Source organism: Euprymna scolopes, chromosome 21 (genome assembly GCF_053919585.1).
Source record: "Euprymna scolopes isolate OS-2025 chromosome 21, ASM5391958v1, whole genome shotgun sequence".
NCBI classification, from domain to species: domain Eukaryota; kingdom Metazoa; phylum Mollusca; class Cephalopoda; order Sepiida; family Sepiolidae; genus Euprymna; species Euprymna scolopes.
In genome coordinates, this window is record NC_136502.1 from 41,142,234 (window position 1) to 41,168,878 (window position 26,645).

Consider the following 26,645-nt stretch of genomic DNA (forward strand, 5'->3'; position numbering starts at 1 on the left):
TATGTTGTATATATTATATATATATCATGTATATATTATATATATAATGTATATATTATATATATCATGTATATATTATATATATCATGTATATATTATATATATCATGTATATATTATATATATATCATGTATATATTATATATATATTATATATATATTATGTATATATTATATATATATTATGTATATATTATATATATATTATGTATATATTATATATATATATTATATATATATTATATATATGTTATGTATATATTATATATATATATGTTATGTATATATTATATATATATTATGTATATATTATATATATACGTTATGTATATATTATATATATACGTTATGTATATATTATATATATACGTTATGTATATATTATATATACGTTATGTATATATTATATATATTATGTATATATTATATACATACGTTATGTATATATTATATATATATTATGTATATATTATATATATACGTTATGTATATATTATATATATACGTTATGTATATATTATATATATACGTTATGTATATATTATATATATATTATGTATATATTATATATATATTATGTATATATTATATATATATTATGTATATATTATATATATATTATGCATATATTATATATATACGTTATGTATATATTATATATATATTATGTATATATTATATATATATATTATGTATATATTATATATATATTATGTATATATTATATATATATTATGTATATATTATATATATATTATGTATATATTATATACTTATATTATGTACATATTATATATACATTATGTATATATTATATATATATATTATGTATATATTATATATATATTATGTATATATTATATATATTATGTATATATTATATATATATTATGTATATATTATATATATATTATGTATATATTATATATATATTATGTATATATTATATATATATTATGTATATATATATATATTATGTATATATTATATATATATTATGTATATATTATATATATATTATGTATATATTATATATATATCATGTATAATGTATATATCATGTATATATTATATATATCATGTATATATTATATATATATCATGTATAATATATATATATATATCATGTATATATTATATATATATATCATGTATAATGTATATATGTTGTATATATTATATATATATTATATATATAATGTATATATTATATATATCATGTATATATTATATATATCATGTATATATTATATATATATATCATGTATATATTATATATATATTATATATATATTATGTATATATTATATATATATTATGTATATATGTATATATTATATATATATTATGTACATATATATATATATGTTATGTATATATTATATATATATTATGTATATATTATATATATACGTTATGTATATATTATATATATACGTTATGTATATATTATATATATACGTTATGTATATATTATATATACGTTATGTATATATTATATATATTATGTATATATTATATACATACGTTATGTATATATTATATATATATTATGTATATATTATATATATACGTTATGTATATATTATATATATACGTTATGTATATATTATATATATACGTTATGTATATATTATATATATATTATGTATATATTATATATATATTATGTATATATTATATATATATTATGTATATATTATATATATACGCTATGTCTATATTATATATATACGTTATGTATATATTATATATATATTATGTATATATTATATATATACGCTATGTATATATTATATATATACGTTATGTATATATTATATATATATTATGTATATATTATATATATATATATTATGTATATATTATATATATATTATGTATATATTATATATATATTATGTATATAATATATATATATTATGTATATATTATATACTTATATTATGTATATATTATATATACATTATGTATATATTATATATATATTATGTATATATTATATATATATTATGTATATATTATATATATTATGTATATATTATATATATATTATGTATATATTATATATATATTATGTATATATTATATATATATTATGTATATATTATATATATATTATGTATATATTATATATATATTATGTATATATTATATATATATTATGTATATATTATATATATTACGTATATATTATATATATATTATGTATATATTATATATATATTACGTATATATTATATATATATTATGTATATATTATATATATATATGATGTATATATTATATATATATTATGTATATATTATATATGTATATATTATATATATATTATGCATATATTGTATATATATATTATATATATATATTATATATATTATGTATATATTATATATGTATATATTATATATATATATTATGTATATATTATATATATATTATGTATATAATATATATATTATGTATTTATAATATATATATATATTATGTATATATTATATATATATTATGTATATATTATATATATATATTATGTATATATTATATATATATAAATGTATATATTATATATATATATTATGTATATATTATATATATATTATGTATATATTATATACATATATATAATGTATATATTATATATATATATTATGTATATATTATATATATATATTATGTATATATTATATATATATTATGTATATATTATATATATATTATGTATATATTATATATATATTACGTATATATTATATATATATTACGTATATATTATATATATATTATGTATATATTATATATATATTATGTATATATTATATATATATTATGTATATATTATATATATATTATGTATATATTATATATATATATTATGTATATATTATATATATATATTATGTATATATTATATATATATATTATGTATATATTATATATATATATTATGTATATATTATATATATATATTATGTATATATTATATATATATTATGTATATATTATATATATATTATGTATATATTATATATATATTATGTATATATTATTTATATATTATGTATATATTATGTATATATTATATATATATATATTATGTATATATATATATATTATGTATATATTATATATATATATATTATGTATATATTATATATATATATATTATGTATATATTGTATATATATATTATGTATATATTATATATATATTATGTATATATTATATATATATATTATGTATATATTATGTATATATTATATATATATATATTATGTATATATATATATTATGTATATATTATATATATATATTATGTATATATTATATATATATATTATGTATATATATATATATTATGTATGTGAGACGTTTTGATAGCAGAGAGGTAAAAGGATCCAATGCGTATCGTAATTCTTCCATTATATATATATTCAGAAGTATATATATATATATATATATATATTCAGAAGTATATATATATATATATTCAGAAGTGTATATATATATATATATATTCAGAAGTATATATATATATTCAGAAGTATATATATATATTCAGAAGTATATATATATATATATTCAGAAGCATATATATATATATTCATAAGCATATATATATATATATTCAGAAGTATATATATATATATTCAGAAGTATATATATATATATATATATATTCAGAAGTATATATATATATTCAGAAGCATATATATATATATATATAGTCAGAAGTATATATATATATATATATATATATATATTCAGAAGTATATATATATATATATATATTCAGAAGTATATATATATATATATATATATATTCAGAAGTATATATATATATATATATTCAGAAGTATATATATATATATATTCAGAAGTATATATATATATATATTCAGAAGTATATATATATATATATATTCAGAAGTATATATATATATATATTCAGAAGTATATATATATATATATTCAGAAGTATATATATATATATTCAGAAGTATATATATATATATATATATATATTCAGAAGTGTATATATATATATATATATATATTCAGAAGTATATATATATATTCACAAGTGTATATTTATATATATTCAGAAGTATATATATATATATATTCAGAAGTATATATATATATATTTAGAAGTATATATATATTCAGAAGTATATATATATATATATATATATATATATATATATATATATATTCAGAAGTGTATATATATATATATATTCAGAAGTGTATATATATATATATATATTCAGAAGTGTATATATATAATTATATATTCAGAAGTGTATATATATAATTATATATTCAGAAGTGTATATATATAATTATATATTCAGAAGTGTATATATATAATTATATATTCAGAAGTGTATATATATATAATTATATATTCAGAAGTGTATATGTATATATATATATATAATTATATATTCTGAAGTGTATATATATATTTATATATATATAATTATATATTCAGAAGTGTATATATATATATATAATTATAATTTCTGAAGTGTATATATATATTTATATATATATAATTATATATTCAGAAGTGTATATATATATATATAATTATATATTCAGAAGTGTATATATATATATATATTTATAATTATATATTCAGAAGTGTATATATATATATATATAATTATATATTCAGAAGTGTATATATATATATATATAATTATATATTCAGAAGTGTATATATATATATATATATTCATAATTATATATTCAGAAGTGTATATATATATATATATTTATAATTATATATTCAGAAGTGTATATATATAGATTTATTTATACAATTATATATTCAGAAGTGTGTATATATATATATATAAATTATATATTCAGAAGTGTGTGTGTGTATATATATATATATATATATATATATATATATATAATTGTATATTCAGAAGTGTGTGTGTATATATATATATATATAATTATATATTCAGAGGTGGGTGTGCATATATATATATATAATTATATATTCTGAAGTGTATATATATATATATATAATTATATATTCATATATTCAGATGTGTGTGTATATATATATATATATATATATATATTTATATAATTATATATTCATATATTCAGATGTGTATATATATATATATATATATATATATATATATATATATAATTATATATTCATATATTCAGATGTGTATATATATATATATATATATATATATATATATATATATAGTTATATATTCTGAAGTGTATATAATTATATTTTCGACATTTTAGAGTTTAATTAAGTAAGGTGTCTCTTAGAGTAAATATAGTATTATGGTGACTGCAATGATTGTAGTTAAGATTAGGATAGATAGTGGATGACCAATCACACTGGCATCTCAACACTTGTAATGGCCTTTTATCTAATTTAATAAAATGTATATTTTGTATTTATTGCAAGTAAACAATTCAAAGTGTAGTATCTGTTATGTTACTATATTTTCTGTTCTGTCATTTGTCAGTGATCGAGAAATTTCTCTAGACTAAGTAATTTTTACTTTTAGTCCTAATCCAGAATGCTTGTTTTTGGGAGCTCTGACGCTATGGTAAGTCAAGAACACAGAAACTACACACCAGCATAGATACTGTAACTATGTAACATAGTACACACTAACTCACGAGTTAAGATGTAGACACTCGGGTCCCAACACATTGTAGACTACGTCGCAAAGGAGACAAAGACAATGAATAGAAAAAAAAAATTCAACTCGCTGTTTCAGATTTTAAGAAAAAAATCTTTATTCCTCAATTTTTCCACAACACATGACTTCTCCTTATGGCTGCGACGTCACTCACGTCTCTAATATGATCGTAATCCTCCCAAACGTGATAGTCTTTTTATATCTTTTTCTTTTTCCTAACCACTACATCATGGTTTGGTATTTGCATACAGCCACCGTACGTGCGTCCGCGCTCTGTTACAAGTAGACTCCAGACGTATATTTTGTTTCCCCTTTATTATAGAGTTGGATTTTCGTTACATGAAGAGAAAAATAAAAACGACCTGGTGTGTAAATTTGCACTCATGGGGAGCCAAGTGAAAAGGGAGAGGAGTTGTTCTTACCTGTATAACCAATCGGACATTTGCAGGTATATGTTTCTATCTGGTCAATACAAGTAGCGTTATTTTGGCATGAGTGGGACACGCAGTCGTCTATGTTGACCTCACAGCGATAACCGTCGAATCCTCTTGGACAGTGACACCTTTGGACAAAAACAAGAATAATGGTAAAATTGAGTTTTCCCACCCTGTTTTATATTATTTCTTGGATTAAAATTATCAGTAATCATAACTATTACCGACATAAATAATTTTAAAGGAAAAATATATTAAAAAAATAAGTTAAAAAAATATTAACGAACACTTCTGATATTAAAAAAAAAAAACTTTATGGAGAAACATTTTTTAAAAGCTTAAAGCTATTTAGTTTTGCAAAAAAAAAAACAAGAAAACAAAAACAAGAGAAAATTAATATTCCTATCTGGCATAAGTATTATGTGAAAGAAACTGAAGTGAACCAAATCCGTTCTAATAAGAACGTAGTAGAACTATAAACATGAATGGCGACGAGACGATAGTTCGAACTGAAACTCACTTGAATCTGCCGTTTTCTTTGACTTCGCATGTTCCCCTGAAGCATGGGTTTCCAAAACATGCATCGATCTCATTTTCACATTTAGTGCCGTAGTAACCGGGTGCACATGTACACGTGAAATTTTTGAAGGATACCAGAGTGCATTTAGAACCATGCTGGCATGGGTTTTCATAACACGCATTGCATTTCGATAAAACAGCCGGATCAGGCTCACCTAAAAAATAAAAATAAAAAGAATAAAAATACTGACTTCTGGTAGATAGGTGTAATACTGTTCTTTTGTTTGTTTGTTTTTTCTATTCGGAATAGAACTTTCACATGTCAAGAAGTAAACGAAAAAGGAGTATGCACATGACATATATGATGTTAAAAAAACAGTATCTCTATTTATGAAAATACTAGCAGGTCGTCCGGCGTTTCCCGATGATAAGATACGCTTAAATATAAGATTTTAATTCATTTAGATTATGTATTTATTATTAAAGAGACAATTCTCTATCGATTATTGTATTGAACCTAGTATACAGTAGTGAGAATATTGAATCAATGTTCCATTCCATAGCATATATTTGCGTCAATGATTGATTGAATATTTGATGAACTATACCCGCATCCGCAAGAATTTTGGATTTCTTCTACCAACGCATCTTTATATCGCCGACGAGGACGACCACTTCGTATACCCTTCGGAATAACAGCATGGAACAACCAAACATTCTTGATATATCGGATTACTGATTTTTTCCCTTGATCACTACTCCTCCTACCTGGCAGTAATAACCCAGAAAATTTTGAATTCATTCTGATAATGGACTGCCCAGGTTGTATGCAATTCTTTTTCCTATAACTCTTATTCACCATTCCAATAACATTTTCAATATATGTGCTGAAAAGCAAAATACTTGTTTATTCATAGCTGAATGTTTTGCTAATTGTATTTCATTTCCTCTGATGATATGAGCCATTATTGAAAATCTATGGATTAAGAAATAAACATAGTTTCTTTCTGTATATTACTTGATTCAAACAATACATTCTTAACTTAAAAAAATATGTCTTTATATTTTGATTTACAGAATTTATCTTTAACCATTAAACTTATATATATATACACATATATATATGTATATATATACATCCATCTATATATATATATATATATATATATATATATATATATCTACATCTATATATACATATATATACATCTATATATATATATGTACATCTCTCTCTCTCTCTTTCTCTCTCTCTCTCTCTCTCTCTCTCTATATATATATATATATATATATATATATATATATATATATATATATATATATATACACACACACACTCACACACACATAACTTGGTTGCCATCAACTAGAATCGAAACCGAACATATAACTCTCCACCCTTATATATACGTGTGTGTGTATCCGTATATATATATATATATATATATATATATATATATATATATATATATATATATATATATATATATATATAAAGGTGGAGAGTTATATGTTTGGTTTCGATTCTAGTTGATGGCACCCAAGTTATGTGTGTATCGCTACATAGCCACCATTCACCCATGAATAGTGTATCGTTGCCACATCTGGACTGATGCATTTACCGCTAGTCTCCCCCTCTTAGACACAGTAAAAAAAAAGTTTAAAATCTTATAGGTTCCACACTATCAACCAAGCTTCAACCCCTGTCCCATCGCCGAAATGTTGCATGTTTTACAAGTCCTTCAATGGCATCTGCTCTGATGAACTCATTGCATTTGTGACCCTTGACGTATATACTCCGAACTAAGCCAACAAACAGCAAAATCCCACCCCTACAACGTAGAAGAACCGAGATGCTGCAAAGACTTTTACTCTAAAGCTTCTCTCTGATTGCTAGATTTTGAAATTCCCTTAGTCTTTCCTGCTTCCTTGACTGTACTAAGATGCAAAAGTTTAAATGTAATCTGAACACACAGTCGCTACTCAACTCCCCACTGTCCCCTGTTAGACAAAATCCAAAATAGTAGTCCCTTATGTCCAATTGACAATATGTCTTGTTTGGGGTGAAAAAGAGTAATATGTATAAAACATAATAAAAATAACATAATTTAATTGTAGACACAGTTTAACCCTCTCACAGCATGGAAACACCTCCTATAATAATTAATACATATAAGCTCAATCAATACATTACATAACAAAAATACACTCATTTCATTTCTGTTACGCACCTATATTTGAATTTTAACAGACATATTCTTTCTAGAAAGAATATTAACTGTATTCCTATAAACCTTACTTGGCCTTCGGGTCAAGTGTAGTATCTGTTCCGGCAGATATTGCAAGCAAAGACCATATGTGGGGGCAACCCCACATATAAGACCTTGGTCAATGTAGGGGCAACCCTTCATACCAATTGTCACTATCCAGCTCCCCTACTCCCCGGGGAGTTGGTCCCCATTTCCCCTTCACTCCTCACATTAAAAATCGGCCTTGTGCCTAATTTGCTCGATGGGGGAGCAAATAAATACCTCAAAGTGTAGTATCTGTTCTTCAGATGCTGCACTTCAATTTCTTGTTCTCTGTCAGTGGAGGAGAAATCCTTCACGACTGAGACAATGTTTATTTTTGTTCCCTTTCTTCACATTAAAAAACGACCCTGGTGTCTAACTCTGTCCCGTGGGAGGCATTGTAAATAGGAACTGTATTCCTATGTTTTAAAAACATATTAACGACTATATGACGTTAACGTTATTAAAAATATCCCTCTCTTTAACAACGCAAGTTCCCCTCCGTTTTTGAATTTCCAACGTCTTTTTCCGTTTCTGAAATAGAACAGCGTCACACTTTGCACATGAAACATTTTCAAATATTTGTACTGGTGTTTTTGTTTTCTTAATCTCATTAATCCAGAGGAAGTCTCGAAATAAAGACGAAACGTTGATGAATACATAACTCAGTTTGTTCCTTTTTATTCTCTCTCTCACTCTGTCTCTTTCTCTCTCTCTCTATATATATATATAGTTTCTTCTGTGGAAAACAACCATTTATTGAGTCGCCTGACCATTTATCTGAAACATTACCACGTCTAGTGTAGCGACCATGTAGATTCGTTTATATTAATAAAAAAATATATCTTTCTCTTCTTTTATTGAGTTAAATTCATAAGTTACACTAGGGTTATGACAACAGCATATTCTTTTCATTGTTTTGACTTTCGAGTATATATCCTACACGGTTAGACACAATTAATCAACCGAAAACCACATCACTCTATATAAAAACATATGATATCAACGCATACACACTCGAGAGTCAAAGCAATCAAGCCAGGATTGAAACCGACCGTCTGTACGACAGTCAAGGCTCCTAACTACTACGCTATTGGTGGCTGTTGTGCGAGTCATGAGTTCAACGATGTTTTGACATCATCCGAACTACCTAAGCTCGATTTGTTTACACAAAGAGCATCGTTTATACGCTAATGGTAATTCGTGTTCCTCAAGATGAGGAGCATTATATATATATATATATATATATATATATATATATATATATATATATATATATATATATATATACCAAGTTAAAGGTCTTCAGAAAATAAAACCCATGAATTAAAACGAGTTTATTGAGAGTGCTCAATAAAAAAGAACAAAACATAATATTCTTATTTATATAGACAAATATTACATAGTTTTAAGAACCAGCTGCTTTGAATAGCGGATAAACTTTATTTCTGTCGCCTGACGGGGAACTTTTTTTTTTTTTTTTTAATAAACCAATTGTCCGAAACATTAGTATGTTCAGTGTAGCGACTATGTAATATTTGTCTATATAAATAAAAAATATCATAGATATATAGTGAATAAATGACAAAAGACTGTATTCCAAAATTCATGATAATGACCATCTTATAATTTATTCCTTTAATTCAGTTGACATTTGCAATACTTGACAGTATCTGTTTTGTTGCGCAAAATCAATCAATCAATTATTATAACAATCAGTGAAACATATTATAAGGTATTTACACCTTCTCTTCTAATTTTCGGATTTTAATCATATCAAAACGTGCTTTATTTCTTTTTGACGGATTGATTGTTGCTATTTCTTCTGATGAGTTAAGGGCAAAATAGATTCACTATAATAATTAAGTGATTGATTTTGCGCTATTATATATGGCATAATCACGTGGACACACCGATTCTCATCAGATCACTGAAGTTAAGCAACATTGAGTATGTTTAGTACCAGATGGGTGACCATTGGGGAATTGTAGGCGCTGTATGTGCTCTCCGCTTATCTCGGCATTGTTTCCAGTCATCCTGTACATACACTTCACTTGCCACTGGTATTTAACAATGTCCGCTCAGGAGAGGTGTGGTTGGAGATTATGCACCTCCTGACACAAAATTTTCATGCACAGGCGCCCCTTCGTGGGTATACATAGTCTGTCAAAGATTGAAGGAGCCTGCCTATATATATATATATATATATATATATATATATATATATATATATATATGTTATTTGTTGTTTTTTGTTTTTGCGATACATTTTGAATGAATTCAATTATTTACGAAAGTGCATTTTTACCTAAATGCGAGTTGGGAATAATTTTTCTTTTAATCAATTTATCTTCCTTTTAACCAATTAATTTTCCTTTTAATCAATTAAATATAATATATATACCGCTCCCCATGTGGCATGTATATTATATTTAAAACATACTATATATATATATATATATATATATATATATATATATATATATATATATATATATATATATATATATATATGGTTAGGATTACTTTATAAATATTAAGTCTTTAATATTTATAATATAATTTAAGTTTGTTATTTTGGATTATCTTGGTAAACTTAATTGTAATTCTTGTTTCATTATACATATATATATATATATCTCAGGATTAAATATTAAAATCAACGAAAGTACAACGAATCACTGACTAAACCGATCCAATTATGTACCTTATGTTAAGAAAGCTATTACTTACAAAGATGAAAGTCGAAAAGCTCTATTTTCTATAAAATTGAACATCAATTCGAGATTTCATCGATATGAATTCAAGAAGTTGTGAATTTACAAATTACTGTCAGCCGAAAGATTGCAAAGAATATTGTTAATACTCACGATCACACTGGAAGTTTTGTGATGGGGTCGTCAGAAGTAATTTCTGAGCCATGGGTTCAGGACCAGAACATGTGGCTATACCTGCCTCCAAGAAATCCTTCTTAATCCAATCAGACAACCATTTCAAATTGCAGTCGCAGTAAAGTGGGTTTCCTCCAAGTACTCTATCAATAATAAGGTCAGAAGGATGGCGTTTGAAAGCAATCAACAATGGGAATCGTCACAATGCAATAGTTTATCTTAGCAAAATACATACGAGTCTTTGATCAAAACCCAGAAATATGTGAAATGTCAACACGTGTAGCAATATTCGACTTGAATGTGTAAAAAAAAAAACACACACACACACACAAAAATACAAAAAAAAAAAAAAAAAAATAAATAAAAAAAATAATAGTGTTAAAAAAGTTATTTTCGACACAAGGTGAAATAAGCCAAGAAATGGAAAATTTATAAGAAGTTAAAAAGTGGTGTTAGAGCTACACGACGTCATGGACAGGAAGTTTGAACTGAGACGTGGCGAAGTGAATATGAGCCTGTCTTTTTGATAGATAAGCTGATCGGATCCGGCTGCTTTTTTTTTTAACGTTTTGTCTCCATTCCTCACTCTGAGAAGACGATAGTAAGAATGCGCAACTTTGTAATGCTGTAAAAGAGAATTAAAAGTAAATGTGAAGTTTCCGGGCCAGATAATCTTATTGGAAAGACGTAACTCAAAAATTGTATATCTTTTTAAAAGACTATGGCATGCTGAATGTATTCAAATCAATTTAAAAATTAATCATATGAAATGTGGAAAAATACATTTAAATTAGTACATATTCTCGAATATCGGTTTATTTTCAATAATATTGGCATCATGTTTGGTAAAAACAGGAATGGAAATCAGGTCCAACGAAAAGAAGTAAAGGATTTTAATAAGCTATGTGGAAATAATTTATTTAAAAAAATTAAAACATATATAACAAGTGAAGCATGCATGGTCTCCCCACCCCCGTATGCACAGTGAACGAGGCATAAAAAAATAATTCAGCATTGGCACCCCTCATTTAGCCCCCAAAGTCCCCAGGGGACGTAAAATCCTGGTGAAAATGAACAAACGGTGCAGTTTTAGGCCTTAACATATGTACATTTGAGTTCTTCACTACGCAAAAAAAAAAAGAAAAAGAAAAAAGAAATGACTAAGTCCATCATTTGCCCCTCCTCCCCCATTTAGACTAAAAAAATCCCCCAGGCCTTAACTTATTTAAATTTGAGTTCAGCACCATACAAAACTGCTAAATAGACATACACAGAAAATTTTGGACAAATATGGTATAATAGTCCCAAAAATGGAGTGTTTTTATTAGCCCTAAAAGAGCCACTGGTGCACACCCAAGAGTTATCGCGAAGTATAGACAAACAAAATTATATAGAAATCAGTTAGTTACAACTTTTCAGAAAGTTTTATAAAAATTCAAGGCATAAATTTTTTAATAAACACGAAGGTGTCAGTTTAGCCGTTTTAATCCGAAAGGCACCTCTAGGGATAGGGGGCAATCGGAGTTTTCCCAGAAAATCCGTTCTATTACTTTTTTTACTCATATCATGTTTAATGTTTGTGCAAAATTTCCAAAAATTCCAAGGCGTAGTTATTGAGAAAAGTGTGGGCAGACGAACGGACGAACGAACAGGCGAACGGGCAAGGGTGAATTAATAAGTCCACCCTCCTTTTGTCAGGGGACCAAAAAAGAATTATGTTATGAAGCAAATATTTTAATTGTTTTAAATAAATTATTTTTTTTCATAACTCACTAAAAGACATTTTACTTCTTTTTATTGTGGCACAGTTTCCATTTCCATTTTTTTTTTATCGAACGTGCTGCCATATTAGAAATAAGCCGATAACCTAGAATATGTATTAATGTTAAATTATTTGTTTTTTTTTTCTATTTCATGCATAATAGTTAACTGACGTTAATGCCAATACGTTCAGCATGTCATAATCTTAAAAAAAATAAAAAATAAACATTTTTTGAGCTACTGCATATCACCTTTCTGATAAAATTATCTGGCTCATAAACTTCAAATTTACCTTTCATTTTTTTTTACAGCACTGCAAAGTTAGATATCCACATTACTTGCTTTTCGGAGGGGCGAGCTTTTTACGAAGCTCCATCAAACAAAGATGGAGCTTCGTGAAAAATGTCTATAATTAAGCTTGTTGTTTTTGTCATCAGCGTTTCTCAATTTAAAGTTGAATTGTTTTGTGAAATTTTATATCGGCTGAGCTAGAGGAATGGCCTCTTGTGACCCTGGAGTACTAACCAGTTATGGGAAGCGAAAGAAATCGTTGGGGCCTAATTGGTTTGCGAGAAGTACGGAATTAGTATTTGACCAATCACGTTCTAACAGGGAATTGTGTGGATAACTTTGATTGGTTATCAAAGGGGTTGCATCTTACAGCCCCGACCCTTACTTCGATTTAAGAAGCGCTGCACAGGTGATTTTAAGAGTTGCAGAAAGTGAAGAACAGAATTTAGGAAGAGTTGAAGCAATCAACTCCAGCTGGGCAATAAGCAGACTAAGTTGGAATGAAAAGCCGGCCAGATCTTTAACCCCTCTAACGAAGTGAAAACAGCCCGAAAATCCACAATTCTGATAAAAAAAACCTCTTTGGAAATGAGAGAAAGAATGAACGCACGATATAATCCAAACACACGTAAGTCCATTGAAAACAGAACGAAGAGATAATCTCGGACGAAACAACAACAAGAAAAGCCTTTATTTGTTGCACCTGTCACGAAAATAATAATAATAATAATAATAATAATAATAATAATAATAATAATAAAAAAACAATTATGAAATACAACGTCTATTCATTAGTCTGTAACGAGAGGGGAAACTGAGTTTCCTCTTCCTCTCTAACAGCAAGCAGTTACTGCTTCGACAATCTCGGTAACGGAGAGATGAAGAAAAACGTCCAAATATATATTTTTCATTTCATCATTATTTTTTTATTGAACAGAAAACCTTTGTACAGATTCGTTTAAAACATAAAAAATTATTGATAATATTACGGAACGAAAGAACTTATCGTTATTTTTTGTTACCTTTCTTTTTCTTTCCTCTATTTAGAAATGCTGTTGACAAGGTTTTTTTTACAGCGATATTATATACAGCATTGACGCAACACAAACCGCGTAGAGGAGCGTTCCTTTTTATGATACTGGCACCGCACAAGGCAACGAGAGTAACTGATCATTTTGGGCCATAGAAACGACCGATAACTAAGATTGTCTGGTTGAGCGAACTTTGGATCGGCATAGACCCGGTGACCTGGATAAGAAATAACACAACGTGGGCGTGTTACAAAGGTCATATTTGGTGTCCGACTCTGGAACTTATAGACTTGTAAGCGGACGAGCCAAAGTATGACCACGTTATATTTGGTGCTCGTGACCAAGGACTCTGTACTTAGCCGTGATTGGGACATGTAACTAGACGGTGTGACCACAAACTAGGTTGTAATTGGTCTCTGTTCATGTTTAGAGAAACAATAGCAAGGCATTTTTGTCATACTTACAAATGTGTGATTGAATGTAGATCTTTGAATGTGCCATAGGGTATCGTGGACAGCTTATTTTCGTGCAGCGATCTGAAATGATTCAAGTGAAATAAAATGGTTTCATTAAAATATTTTTTGTAGAAGGTAACAGCAGCAACAAAACAACAACAGCAGCAGCAACAACAACAACAACCTGCAAGAGAGCGCGTGTTATACAATCTGTGTGGCGCAGGTGCGAATTGGAAAATAAAACAATATAAGACTGACCTTTTAGGATATGATATGGACATGAAATTCGCAAAGTACACAAGCAAATAGATTTATAAGTCAATTGATACAGTCAACACACGTGCACGAGTAAAAATAAGAGAGAAAAAATGTGATGGACTCTTTATTTCATTTATTTTTTTACTATCGGAATATTAGATCGTACATCAAAAGCAATCTATTCCCTCTTAGTCTGAACTCAGAATAGTGCCTTTATTTTCCACCTTTTTTTTTTGTTCTAGATATTCCCTTATATTGTATAAGGTGGTGGGCTCCCTAATTTTGAGCTTTGGGGAGCGTGAGGTTGCCATTACTCTCAAGTCAATTCTGACTGAAACTGATTATTACTAGGGCTATGACAACAGAATATTCTTTTTATTGTCTTGGCTCTCGAGTATATATCCGACACAGTTAGACACACTTAATCAACCGAGAACCATATCAATCTATATAAAAGCATATAAGATATCAAACTATACACACTGAAAAGTTAAAACAATAAAAAGAATATGCTGTTGTCATAGACCTAGTTCTTACTTATCAAGGTTCCATTCGAGCGGTCAAGTAGAATTTATATTGTGAATGACCTGAAACTATGTACGGTTGGGAGATTCCATTTCGACGAGTGTGAGGTCACCACTGAGTTGTCATTATTATTTGAAGACGATCACGTTGTAGCTCACAGGGAAGCAATTTTGCCATGGTCACATATATAGGTTAAATAGTGTTAGTCCTTATCAGAGAATGTATTCCCATATATTCATATTACAAGTTGGAACAAACACAACGAATATATGGAGATATTAATAACTCGAGGCATAGATGCTTTTCTTGAAAAGACAAACCTGAAAAAGGGTTGATATTCTGTAATACTACAATGCCCCCCCCCCTACTTGTATATCGTGGAAACTCGGCTTACCTGGCCTTTGGGCCGAGATCAAAATGTAGTATCTGTCGGATAGATACTGCAAACAAAGACCATATGTGGGGGAAACCCCACATATAAGACCTTGGTCAATGTAGGGCAACCCTTCATACCAATTGTCACTATCCAGCTCCCCTACTCCCCGGGGAGTTGGTCCCCATTTCCCCTTCACTCCTCACATTAAAAATCGGCCTTGTGCCTAATTTTCTCGGTGGGGGAGCAAATAAATACCTGGCCTTTGGGCCGAGATCAAAGTGTAGTATCTGTTCTTCAGATGCTGCACTAAGATTTCTTGTTCTCTGTCAGTGGAGGAGAAGTCCTTCACGACTGAGACAATTTTTAATTTTTGTTCCTTTTCTCCATGTTAAAAAACGACCCTGGCGTCTAACTCTGTCCCGTGGGGAGGCATTGTAAATAGGAACTTGGAGAGATTAGCTAGAAAATGAATAACAATAGAAAGTCGGCTAATCCACTAAATCGAGTCGTAGAAATTTCCAGATTGATATCGGGGGGAGGGGGGGAGAGAATACCACACTAATTCACTGGGAGAGATGCACCAGCAGTCTCTGTTAAGACCTGCATCTAGGAGAAGGAAATTCTGATGTCACGGCGGAAGCTCATGCCTCAAAATCGACGGGAGAGTCCATCATATACACTTGTGCCCGATATTATTCATACCCCTCGGATCTTTGAGATTTCTATAAGAATATTGCTCAAACCAGAAGATAGACAATATTAAAGGGATTTCAAACAATAAATCAAGCATAAGCATTTAATTTAAACTCAACAAATAAATAAATTATGCAAGTTTGAAGCATTATACTAAGAAAAACAATAATGGCACTAGTTCAAAATTATTCATACCTCTCTTACTAATAGTCAATAGCATGCCCTTTATTCTTAATAACTGCCTGTAACCGTTTTGGATATTTATCAACAAGGTTTTTACAAGCATCAACACTGATTTTTGACCATTCTTCAATGCAGTAGTTCTCTTAATCCCTCAAATTTCTAGGTTTCCGCTTTTTAACCTCAGTTTTCAATATGTGCCAGAGGTTTTCGATAGGGTTCAGGTCAGGACTCTGGCTAGGCCATTCCAAAACATTAATGTGATTATCCTCAAACCATTTCTTGACTATTTTGGCAGTATGTTTTGGATCATTATCCTGTTGAAGGACCCAGTTTGGTCCTAAATGGAGCTTCTCCGCATCCTGTCTAATGTTTTTCTGGAGTATCTCCAAATATTGCTCCTTCTTCATGGTTCCATCTATCTTGACCAAACTACCTGGACCACTAGCCGAAACGGAGCCCCAAAACATTAGGCTACCACCACCATGTTTCACCGTGGGTATGGTGTTCTTTGGGTTGTAAGCTTCTCCTTTCTTCCTCCAAACGTAAGAAGCATCCATATGGCCAAACAATTCAATTTTTGTTTCGTCAGTCCACAAAATACTTGAGAAAACGGACTCTGGAGAATTCACATGGGTCCTAGCAAACTTTAGACGTGCTGCAAGGCGTTTTCCGGTGTGCAATGGAGTCCTTCTTGGTCTTCTTCCTTTCAGACCATTTTCATGCAGAGTCCTTTGCAATGTTTGCCTTGATATTTTTATGCCAGAAGACTCAAGATTTTCTAAAATGTCCTTAGTAGTGGTGGTTGGATTTGCATTAACACTTCTTACAATATTCCTGGCGGCTCTAGCAGACAGTTTCCTTTTCCTTCCTCTACCAATCAAGTTGTTTGTTGTGTGGTGGCTCTGGAATTTTTTGATGATGCTCTGTACTGTTGCTGTAGGGACCTCAAATTTCTTGGAAATTGACTTGTAACCTAAACCATCCTTATGTGAATTCACAATTTTAGTCCTAAGATCATTACTAAGCTCTTTTTTCTTCCCCATTCTAATAATTTTTATTCTTTTTTTGGTTTTCAGTTGATATCATTTTAATTTCTGAAAAATGCAAAAAACGAAATGAAATTAATCAAAGGTTGTATAAAAGCATTCAAAATAAGAATCAAACAGGAAACAAACAGTCAGAAACTCGATTAATACTGAAAAAATAAGGGGGTATGATTATTTTTGAACATTGCAGATTTTATAAATAGCTGTATATTTCTTGTATTACAAGTATCCCGAAATTTTAAAATGACGAAAATGATCAGAAGAGGTTTATTAAGAATATGTATCAATATGGACGTAAACAATAAATTCTTACAAAGTTACACCTAATAAACTCAATTTTCAAGAGGGGGTATGAATAATATCGGGCACAAGTGTGTATATATATATATATATATATATATATATATATATATATATATATATATATATATGTGCATATATATGTATAAATATGTATGCATATATATATGTATAAATATGTATGTATATGTATATATGTGCATATATATGTATATATATATGTATGCATGCATGTATATATATACATACATATATATATGTTTGTATATATGTGCATATATATGTATATATATATATGTGCATATATATGTATATATATATGTGCATATATATGTATATATATGTATGCATGTATGTATATATATACATATATATATGTTTGTATATATGTGCATATATATGTATATATATATATATGTATGTATATATATACATACATATATATATGTTTATATATATATGTATATATTTTTATATATATGCATATATATGTATGCATATATATATATATATATATATATATATATATATATATATATATATATATGAATATTTGTCAAATAGAATCAGTCCTCGCTACAGCATGACACTGTATCCGCTGGTATTTCAATACATGTTATAGTTTGCATAGAAGTAATCCCGTGGCAAGATGTTACTCATTTATATCACAAATAACTAGTTAGAGTTATAATCGTGAATGCATATTTGCAAATATTTTAATCTTGAAGCATATAAGTTTTTGTTTCACGACTGAATTTGTCATCAAATATTTTGGTGCCAAACAAAGGTAAGTAACTCTATTGATAGATACAGAATTACGTCACTTAAAAAGATGGAAGTCGTATAAAAATTCCGACTCAAACAAAGTATTTTCTGGAAGGAATTAATTAGGATGATATTTTATTGTCTTTAATTCTATGCTTCTATGACCCCATTAGAACACCTGGCGTAACAGAACCGGTTATTCATTGTGTAGGAAGAAAACGATCAATGACAAAAGTAGAGAAAGAAACTGACTTTACTTTACATCTAATATATAAAAGGTCAAATGTCTGTCTGTTTGTCTGTCTCTATATTTTAAAGCTCTATCTCTTCCGAAACTAAAAGTCGCAGAGTGCTCAAGTAAACCTCAAATGATTGTATTTTTATGGACCGCTCTTTTAGGGGTCTTTAGCCGGTTAAAATAGGGTCCAAATTGAAAAAAATTGTTACACATTTTGTACATTCATCTTAGTTTATTTTTAATTTTTAATCAGATCATATGCGCGTCATGTTGGTATAGTGGTAACGTCACCAGCTTTGAATAGTTTTGCTTTCGGTTTCGATTCTAGCTGATGGTACCCAAATACATTTTTTTAACTTTTTAAATCACAATTCTATAATAATATATACGAAATCTGGACAAATTAAGATATCACATTTAAGCGTATTTTATGATCGGGCAAAGTCGCCCCACGCCTCCCGCTAATATTAGATAAAAACCGTAAGTGCGACAGATCGACCAACGGAAAATCTTTTTTTAAATATAAATACAAAGTTGCCTAAAAAAACTTTTTTCTTTCCACCCGTCCGATAGGAACGAGAAGAAAAAAAAAACTGTAGGCATTTATTTTTATTTTTTTTATCCTTTTTAATCGCCGGAAGAGTGCAGTGGGTTATTACTCTAACATCTTAGTTAATGTGGTTTTCGAAGTCATAAAACAGACCGAAAAAAAAAATAAAAAAATAAATAAATAAAAGTAAGATGACAGCCGGCGGATATGGGGAACCGGAAGAAAGAAACAGTCAAACAAACAGAAACCCCACTCCTCAGATTCTAGGGTCGCTATCCGCGCAAGTGAAACAGTAAATTGAACAGCGTAAACTCTCAGGCGAAATAGTAAAGAAAATAGATTAGTGTAGTTTGCTTAAAGCATTGTGCATAGTGTAGTGATGGGACGATTTCAATAGCTTGCCCAATTCCGTACTAAATTCCGATTCTTTATAAATCTCTAAATATTTGATTCTAACATGGTTACTTTTTCCCGATTCCCCTAAAAATAAATGTTAACTATGCAGATATTTTCTCAAAAGTAAAAACACGCTTGGGGGGGGGGGGAATGATCCATAGATTTTAGTTTTACTGGTGATTAACAATAAATAAATATTTATTATTGGTCCTTCGACAAAGGGAGGGTGGACCTGTTAATTCACCCTTGTCCGTTTATTTGTTCATCCGTTCGTCCGTTCGTCTGTCCACACTTTTCTCAATAACTACGCCTTAGAACTTCTTGAAATTTTGTACAAACATTAACATGATATGAGTAAAAAAGTAACAGAACGGATTTTCCTGGAAAACTCCGGTTGTCCACCTAGGGGTGCTTTTTGGGTTAAAACTGCTAAAATTGACACTTTTGTGCCTATTAAAAAAATTGATGCCTTGAATTTTTATAAAACTTTCTGAAAAATTGTAACTAACTGATTTCATTATAATTTTGTTTGTCTATACTTCACGATAACTCTTGGGTGTGTCCCAGGGGCTCTTTTAGTGCTAATAAAAACACTCTATTTTTGGGATTATTTTACTATATTTGTCAAAAATTTTCTATTTAGCAGTTTTGCATCGAGCTGAACTCAAATTTAAATATTTTAAGGCCTTCGGAACTTTTGGGGCTAAGTGGGGTGGGGGTAATGATGGAGTTAGTAATTTTTTTATGCCTCGTTCACTGTGCACTTACTGGGGGGAGGGGCGATCATGCATGCTTCACTTTTTTTATTATTACAACTAGCAGTGGAAGCAACCAAGACAAATAAAAAAAAAGATAATTGCAGGAATCGTTTTTGGCATCGGAAAATATGCGCAAATTTTTCCGATTCCGATAGATTTTCCCAATTCTCGATTTTGATAATCGTCCCAACATTAATATAGTGTCTATACACATACACTGAAAATCTGTGATATAATGAAACAATCTTCTGTGGATGACTACATAAGCCCTTCTTCATATAAAATAGACGGTGATCATATATATTATTAAACTAGCATTTCAGCCCGGCGTTCCCCGGGTGTTTGAAGGCGTATGTTGAGCAGAAAAAAAAGCAATCATTTTTTAAAAAACTTTAACCCCTATTATGACCTCCTTAACATTTATTGTTTTGGGCTCAAATCAAGTTATTACGTTAGATCCATGTTCACGGAAGCGATATCTAAAATTTCAAGTGTTTAGACCCAAAATTGTCGGAAGAGTTTGGTAGAGTTCTCAAAGGTCAAATCGTTGAACTTTGACCCCTTAACAGCCAAATTTCTGTCGGAAAACTGATTACAAAGATTTTCCCAAATCTCAGTACCCTGTATATCAAATTTCGAGTCTGTAGACTGAAAATTGACAGTTATTGCGTGAGAAAATGTACACACACACACACACACACACACACACACACACACACACACACACACACACACACACACACACTCACTTTTATATATATAATAGATAGATAGATAGATTATATTGGACGCAATATATAGTAATGCTTTAAAAAGTTAAAAAGAAATAAAGACTCGTATGCCACCACCTAGAATCGAAACCAAACCTTCATGACTTATTTTTTTCCTCTGCCGCCAATTTACTGCAAGGCTAAAAATTAAAACATGAACCAATAGCTATTACGTTATGTGTTCGTAATGGCGGCGTTCGACCTTCACTTGGCAAATTTCATTTTTTTTTTAAATTTTCACACTTTTGCACCACTTTTTTCGGGCTAAAACGCACATATAAAGTTCCGCATGGATTCAAATACCTTATATATGAAGTTTCATATCTGTAGATCAAAATCTCTAGGAGGAGTTTGGTAGGCAAATTTTTTAAATACAAATATATACGTATACATAAATATATATGGAAACAATTTTGTATTTACTATAAACTTTTTACGCAAATATAATGCAAATATAAATCATGTAGACTATCTGCATGAATATTATTACACGTAATAGTTACCTAAAGATGATCATCCCATAAGAAAACCGAATAAACTAATAGGGATATAAATAAATAAATACGCCTTACTCTTTATTTATGAAATAAAGTGATATGGGATTGACCTTTCTATTGAAGGTGTGGATTCTTTTCCTCTGCTTAAGTGATAGCCAGAATAAAATGAACCCCGGGCTTTCGTTAAGAGTCTCACTTCCTTATTTACAAAGCCATTCGACGGAAGTGAAGTACGGATGACCAACGCTGTATATAATGTAGCGTTTCTTAAAGCAAATATAAAAATAGAAGTTTTATTCAAATGGTCTTAATTATAACCTTTATAATAAAAATATGTTTATGCGCTGTTTTTTTTTAAACAAACATCAAGTGTTGGTATTTTTTTTTTACATCAAACATAAACATATAACTGTTATAAAAACATTTATGAACTGTTGTTTTTTTTAAAATATATTATGAATTTTTTCTTTGTTTGATTAAAAAACAGTTCATAAACATATTATTGAAAAAAGTTCATAAATATTTTATATAACAATTATATTTTTATGTTTGATGTAAAAAAAAATACCAACACTTGATGTTTCATTAACCCCCCCCGCAAAAAACACACCCATAAACATATTTTTATTATAAAGGTTATAATTTTGTTATAACGATTATAATTTTATTATAAAGGTTATAATTTTGTTATAAATATTATAAATCTTGTTACAAAGGCTATATTTTTATTATAGAGGTTATAATTTTGTTATAAATGTTATAATTTTATTATAAAGGCTATAATTTTGTTATAAAGGTTATAAATTTGTTATAAAGGTTATAATTTTATTATAAAGGTTATAATTTTGTTATAAAATTTCAAATAAAGACTATTTGAATAAAACTTTTATTTTTATATTTGTTAAAAAAAGCAACATTTTCTACAGTGTTGGTCTTCCATACCTTAAAATTTGTCTGACGTCACTTCCGTTGAATGGTTTTGTAAACAAAGAAGTCCAACTCTTAACCAAAGCGGAATCCTGTTTTGCAATGCGTGTGTTTATTTACATCTTCCGCATCAAGTTAGACACAAGGTCAAGGTTGGTTTTCAAAAGCCAGCAAACAAGGAGAAACGCACTCTGATCTAAAAAAAATGCCTGAACAATCCTGTCCTCGTTATCCGGTAAAGACGCCCCAGACAATTAAGAATAAACTAACCCATTCTTAAAGAGAAGGTAAAGCATGGGATGATGAACCTCATAGAATTAAGCATAACCATACTGCAGACGCAATCCTCTACCTATACAAGTGGATACTGAGTCAGGGCGACGCCGATAAAATCAGAGGTGTGCATGCACGTACATTCCAGATGGACTTTGATCTACATTCTCATGTCTTATAAAATGATCGGAATTGTAACTATCACCGAAAACAAAGAAAGGCTTACATTCCGGGTCGGGAGGTTAGAATTGCATAACACAAAATAAAGAAGAACAATTGAATATTTTAATTATTTACATTTCAAGAATGTTGGTTTATGTCTTTATAAGACACGGATAACATAAACAAAAAGAGAAGTAAAAAAAAAAGAGAGCCGTACAGCGTGAGCGACAAGTTGCGTCGTCGCCTCTCTCACACACACACACACTCTCTCTCTCTCTCTCTCTCTCTCTCTCTCTCTCTCTCTCACACACACACGCGCGTACGTCCGCATGCACTAGTCCCTAAACGCAGTTGTTCTGTCCCGTCTCTCTCTCTCTTTCTCTTTCCCTCTCTCGTCAATGGTCGTCAGTGAATTGTAAATAAACTTGTATGTTTACAAAATTCGCCTGTGTTCATTTTAAGAACAATGACAAAAGAATTGTCAGATGTATATATAATTTTGCAAAAATTTTAAAAGTGCAAGTTAGAAAATTATATATACATTCAATAACGCAAAATAAGAGCCAAATACGTCTTAAGATATAGTACTGTCGCCACATATGAGATGCTGCTCAGAGTATTATTTGCTGTCTTTATAAAGTACAAAATCAACTTTGAAATCTAGCGAGCGATGCTCTTTTCTCCTCCTTACTATTTTTTGTCACAGAAGAGACATTGCTAATCTTTCTCTCCTTTTTTTATTTACTTTCTCTACATTATTTTCATGGCAGGTACTTAATCGAGCCTGATACTATGGTCTTTATCCTTGTAAAAACATTCACACAAAAAAAATCGTCTAGCTACAACCACTTCCAATAGTTCCCCCATATCTATCTAAAACTAAACGAAACTTTTATCATCAAAATTTTCTCTAAAATTGCTCGTCTGTTGAAAACAATACTGCAGGGCTGCTTCAAATCTGGCTACAACATGATCGTTTTCAAGTCCAATGTAGTTAATCCGCCCTCTTAATCAAATTTTGCCCAATTTCCACCATTATCAATCATCTCGATGTTGTTTAACGGTCCATGTGACACTTAGTTGACCTTTATCCTCAAGTGGTATTTGGGCTTTGGTAAGTGGTAACCTCTTTGGTACAAAAAAAAAAAAAAAAAAAAAAAAGGCACTGCCGGTTTAGTGCGTGTGTGTATTTGAGTGGATATGTGGACCTCGTCTATCATCTCTGTACATTTCCGAGTACAGAGAAGGGAGAAGTTGAAAAAAAAAAACCCCAAAACAAACAAACAAACAAAAAAACTTGAGAAACTTTGAAGCGAACATAACTGTTTTATTGGCTGACTGTTATCGCAGATGTATCTCGAAAAAAAAAAAAAAAAAAAAGAAGCTTTTTGGTGCCTTATGCGAAAAGCACCTGCGACTCAATGCCGGAGCCCCGCAGGTCTCTTAGATCCTGCAAAACCACCTCAACAGACCCCTGCATCCCGCGCTTTGACGTGGACTGTCCCCCAATCTACTTGTCCCACTATTTCTACTTACTCATCTCCTCCCTCATCCTCCCCCCACTTCAGCCCCACCCCCTCTTCCCTGTTTTTCATTTCTCAAATCGCATCTCGCTCGATTTACTTCTAGCGGGTTTTAACACCAGTCACACCAAACGAAAAAGATTATCCCCCACTTTTTCAAGAGACGTCTGTGCTTGATATTTGATGATGGTCCCGATCTTGAAAACACATTTTCAAAGACAAATCGGGTTAGAATTTGGGGCAATAATGCAGTACTGTTAAAACGTAGAGAAATCGAAAAAAAAAAAAAAAAATACATGTATAAAAAAAAGAAAAGAAAAGAAAACACTTTTTACCAAACACAATAACATTTTATTTTCTACCGACCTGTATAGTTTTAAAATTCTGAAAATGTTTAAATCATTATTTTTAATTTCAACATGAGATTTCGTCGATACCTATTTTTTAGACCCAGGCATAACCCAACCGTCCAAAATAATCAATCTTCATCTAAAAAATCCAGAAACATAAAGAATGGTTGGTTATTGTAGGTTCTTGGATTTTTGGTTCTATGTTTCATAGTGATAAACATAGAAAAGCTGTCATCTTTTCTTCAACGGTCATCGATGATGGAAACTTGTTGGTTGGTTTGTAACGACAAGAAATATCAGGTTGAGAAAAAAGTTCTACCGAAATTTTTAATTTTGATTTCAAATGATGTTTTCGTTATATTAACTTTACTTTATATATGGTTTCAAAGAGCGTTTCTCCTCTATCTATCTCTATCTAATCGTTCAAATTACAATCGTTTTAAAACAATTATCTTCTTTTCAGAACGTCGAATACAAGATGGAAAGAAAGCAAATTCGCACAAGTTTCTTATTTCAGTTCAAGCTAGGTTGAAAACCTGCTGAAACAGCTCGCGATATCAACGAAGCGTTTGGCCCAGGAGCCACAACTGGACGCACAGCACAATGGTGAGTTGTGAAACTTCGTGGCGGCGACGACAGTCTTGAACATGATGAGCGTAGTGGTCGGCCATCGGATGTTGACAA

The 26,645-nt window shown here is 28.9% G+C and overlaps 1 protein-coding gene across 3 annotated transcripts in view; it reads right to left on the bottom strand.

The window, feature by feature from the left end:
* LOC145242163 (slit homolog 2 protein-like) overlaps positions 1–26,645 on the bottom strand; it is a 594,752-nt gene that overhangs the window by 27,201 nt on the left and 540,906 nt on the right. For all 3 annotated transcript variants that reach the window (XM_080105142.1, XM_080105141.1, XM_080105140.1), the window contains 4 exons: positions 15,381–15,452; positions 11,813–11,976; positions 6,653–6,866; positions 6,121–6,260 (listed from right to left, as the gene is read on the bottom strand). In XM_080105142.1, the coding sequence (XP_079961268.1) occupies positions 6,121–6,260; positions 6,653–6,866; positions 11,813–11,976; positions 15,381–15,452 (590 nt within the window). The remainder of the gene's footprint in view (positions 1–6,120; positions 6,261–6,652; positions 6,867–11,812; positions 11,977–15,380; positions 15,453–26,645) is intronic.